Raw genomic sequence first — 4,066 nt, 5'->3', positions numbered from 1 at the left:
CATATCTGTGAGGGGTAAAACTCACACCTAGATTTTAGATCAGGTTTTATGTTTAGAAAAGGTTAGGGAAAGATTATCGCGGGCTGAATCCCGTAAGAACTTGATGAATGAACTTCGATTTGTATTGATATAATAGAAATGGGATGGTTACAAAAGATGATCTTTGATGAATATCAAGACTATAAGAGAATTACAAATAAGAATGTTTCAATGAATGTTGAGTAAGATATGAGTAGGATCGGATCCTCTTCTTAGTCTTCGACCTTCTCTTTTTATAGCTTTGGACTTCTTTAGGTTGTTTGCAACTGATCTCCGAGATCCTCTCCGCTTGAGGTGGAATCTGCAACAGCTTCCCCTTGACCGGGTCCTGCGCTTCTTCTGGTTGCGACGTGAGCTTCCTCTTCGTCGTGACCTCCTTAGTTAGGATCCTTAGCTTTCAGCCTCCGGTTCTAGCTTAGCTCTCTTTTAGACTTCAGACTCGTGATGGGCTTGTCGTGGCCCATCATCATCTTTATTATTGAATAATCAGCTACCGGGCCATATTCGGGCCCAACAGTTGCCCCCAGCTCTCGAAATGAGGTTTCGTTATTCTCGGGAGCTAGACCTAGCCGCCCAAGCTAGATTCTCTTGTTGAGATCATGATTACTAGCTATCTCAACCGCATTTATTCATATCCGATCGGACGGCTGTAATCCATCTCTAGTCGAATCAACGGTTTTAGATTTAAGCGAGTTTAAATTTCAATTTCCGACTTCCAAGACGTGATGGGATATAAAGCTGAGAGAATTAACTGCTTGTCTCTCCACTTTCTCCACGCCTCTCGACGGTTTCCAAGGTAATTCACACCTCTCTTCTTTATTTTACCGTTTTTTGTCGTTATTATTTTTTTTTTATCCGCCTCTCGATCAATCTAGTTCTTCATCTTGAACTTCTCTCTGAGAGTCTGCCTTAGATCGATTCTATTTTTTTACTTCCTGTTTTCCCTCTCCTTCCCTATCATGAGTCGAAAAGAAGGTTCCGGCGAAGTTCAGATCTCAGCCTCCGGCGCCCGTATTATGAAGGTCAAACAGGAAGCTGGTGAGAAGATGGCGGAAGCCAAGAAGAAAAAGAGTAAAGACTCGATCGGAGCAAGAGTTAAGAGGATGAAGAAGAAAGGCGGCAAGAGCGCCTCCTCCGGTCCTCACTTCCTTCCCTCTTGAAGGGTCAGGACGTTGTCAATCTTGCCGTTCAGGCTCACGGCAAGAGCGATCTAGTTAGAGCTTGTGCTGAAAACGAGAACCCCGAGACCGCTCCGGAGGGTTGGTTCTGCGTTCATGAAAAATATATCTCCAAGTGCCACCTTAGATTTCCTCTTCCCACCCTTTTGCTGGATCTCTTAGATCATTATCAGCTAGCTCTTCCTCAGCTTTGCCCGTCGGTCATCCGAGTGATAAACGGGTTCATCACTAGAGCCAAGGAGGAAGGAGTTATCGTTGGGTTATCTGAGTTAATGAGTCTCTTCTCGATAAAGGAGAGAGCACTTCCAAGGATGGCGGGAGTGGTACCTACTATCTCCCCTGTCGTCCAGGGCTAGGCATTTTCAAGTTCTCAGCCAGTGATGATGACTGGCGCAGGAAGTACTTTTATGTCAAGATTGACCCTTCCACGGTTCCTGTAGGCCGTGACCTTAGGAACGCATGGTCTGATATTTCCGGTTAGGATTTTAGGGATATGCTCACATGTTTATTTTTGTTTGTCATGTTGTGCTAATCGCCTTTTGACTCTTTTTGCAGAAATCAAAGATCCTGTCAAGTTATCTAGCAAACTTACCAGAGCTCTCTACAGGAAGCTACAGCATAGCCCTAACACTTGGGTAGCTTACACTACTTCGAGAGTTGGATCAGCTAGGTTCCCTGAACGGTACCAAGCGTCCTTCCCTGATTCAGTGACGGTTGCTGGTTTAGAAGGTATTTTTATTCACAATTCATGATTTTTACTATCCGAATTTGTCTTATGCGACTAATGGATTTTTTTTATGTCTTAGTTTCTGAAGGTGATTCCATTCTCGAAGTTTCCTCCGGAGCAAGTACTTCTTCGAAGACTCAATCACAGAAGATGCCAATTCAACCTTCCTTCCGTTCCAGGGGTAGATCGACCAAGGCTGCCAGCTCCTCTAGAGGGAGTGATAAGAACCAAGGGGGATCCTTCCTCGACTCTGTGAAGGAGGTTCTTGATGAAGGAGGCTCTGCCCCTGCTAAAGGTGTCGTCTCTTCGGAACCCAAGGTTCAGGAAGTTGGCCTTCCCTCCGAGGTCCCGATGACTGAAGCTGATCCTCAAGTAATGAGGGACCCCCGGAGTCTGAGCCCCCGAGGAACAAGAGGTCCCGAACCGACCAGGTTGATAGACCTTCGAGGTCTTCCTCCTCCTCCTCTAGAGGAGGAACCGTTGGCTGGACCTTTTCTCATTCAAAGCCTGGATCGGTTTGGACGATCCGTGGGGTTTGGCTACTCTGATGAGGCACATGAAGAGTCCCGGGTGTCCCCTCCCCTCGATCTCCAATATCACGCACAAGGATGAGTACGTCGATATTGCTCATCACATGGGTCAGGTATGAAGTTTATTTCATCTTTCAGCTTTGTCTTTGGAAGATTTTGCTAAATCGTTTTCCGTTTTCCGCAGCTGGCTGGAGCTATTAACAGAGCTCAATTCAAGTTTGAGGACGCTGTACACAATGCTCCTAGCGCTGAGGAATTAGCCCAGGTCACTGAGTTGGTCAAGGCCAACAAGACTGAGCTCAACCAGACTCGGGCTCTGATCTCGGATCTCCAAGCCGAGGTGAAGAGACTTGGCTCTAAGTGTGATGCTCAGCAAGGGACGATCGAGAGCCAGCTGATTGACCTCCAGGTGAAGAATAGGAAGATTGGGGAGTTGGATGCTGCCCGGAAGATAGCCGAGTATCAAGTCAAGGAGCTGATCTCCACATCCCAGAACAGCCAGAAGAACAAGGAAGCTGAGGTCAGGCTAGCCGTCCGGAGGGGAAAGAAGGAGGTAGCTGAAGCCTACAACAAGATTCTGGTTATTGTCAAGGAGAAGTTCTCCAAGAAGAAAGATGAAGTTGACCTCCTGGTTCATGCCCAAGAGATTCAAGCCAACACCGAGCTCCTGAAGGACATACTGGATGGTGAGATTAAGAGTACTCAAGATGAGTATGATAACTTGGTGGCGCTAATGCCGGAAGCTGTTGCGGCGTACGAGAAGGCTCAGGTTTCGGACTTCTCGATTGGCAAGCTCCCTCTTCCCCAACTCTCTGAGAGTTCAGGTACTTTCGAGATTAATATGTTTAACCTCTCCTTTTCCGGAGAGTTCGGTTCTAATTTGGGATTGGTGGGTTCTTACTCAGCCCCAGTCGAAACCGCCTCTGGAGGTAGCGACAAGGAGATGGAGGAGGTTCCTGAGGAGGAAGATCCAGCTGGCAAGGGAGCTGAGAAGAGCTCGGATGACAAGGAAGTTTAAGAACTGATGCTCTTTCGTGTTTTCTAGGATTTCTGCCCGATGGGCTTTGTTTTCATTTGTTTCTCAAACTTATAGCCTGAGGAGGCTTTTAAACCTTTATCTGTTGCATTTTGAATCTTTGGTTAGCCTGGGGAGGCTTTTAAACCCTTGTTTAATTTCAAACTTGGTTTTCATTTCATTTTGAGTTTTTGGCTTTAGTCGTGAAATATGACAACTTGATTATAATCGAATCTTGTGATAAGTCTGAAAGACTTTGGTCGTTTTTAGTTCCTTAAGAGGAATTCTTGGAGTATCGGGACTAGCTTAGGATTTTTAGGGACCTAAGTTTAATCTGGACACCTTAGGTGGGGGTTCTTGGGAACCTGAACTTGTTTGTGGGATTTCAAGACCCGTTGAGACTTGCTTAGGATTTTAAGACCTTTGTGATTTGATGAGGATTTTAAGACCTCGAAGATTTATAAGGATTTTAAGACCTTGGAGAATTGACAAGGATTTTAAGACCTTGGAGATTTGGTAAGGATTTTAAGACCTTAGGTCCAGGTTCGTCGAGACCTGATATTGTCTGAAGGATTTT

General features: G+C 45.8%; 2 protein-coding genes across 2 annotated transcripts; both read left to right on the top strand.

Moving 5' to 3' along the window:
- Positions 1–1,772: 1,772 nt before the first annotated feature.
- On the top strand, positions 1,773–2,492 carry LOC130501803 (uncharacterized; the record flags this gene model as incomplete). Its single annotated transcript, XM_056996626.1, has 3 exons — positions 1,773–1,946; positions 2,024–2,316; positions 2,451–2,492. Coding segments are annotated over 3 exons (509 nt in total), but the record flags the coding sequence as incomplete, so codon positions are not given.
- On the top strand, positions 2,469–3,623 carry LOC130501802 (uncharacterized). The gene is made up of 2 exons (XM_056996625.1): positions 2,469–2,587; positions 2,659–3,623. Exons 1-2 carry the CDS (start codon positions 2,492–2,494, stop codon positions 3,490–3,492), a joined length of 930 nt encoding a protein of 309 aa, XP_056852605.1. The 5' UTR covers positions 2,469–2,491; the 3' UTR covers positions 3,493–3,623.
- The last annotated feature ends 443 nt before the right edge of the window (positions 3,624–4,066 follow it).

The sequence above is a fragment of the Raphanus sativus genome, unplaced genomic scaffold (genome assembly GCF_000801105.2).
Source record: "Raphanus sativus cultivar WK10039 unplaced genomic scaffold, ASM80110v3 Scaffold0293, whole genome shotgun sequence".
Lineage (NCBI taxonomy): Eukaryota > Viridiplantae > Streptophyta > Magnoliopsida > Brassicales > Brassicaceae > Raphanus > Raphanus sativus.
This window is presented reverse-complemented; position numbering and strand designations above follow the sequence as displayed.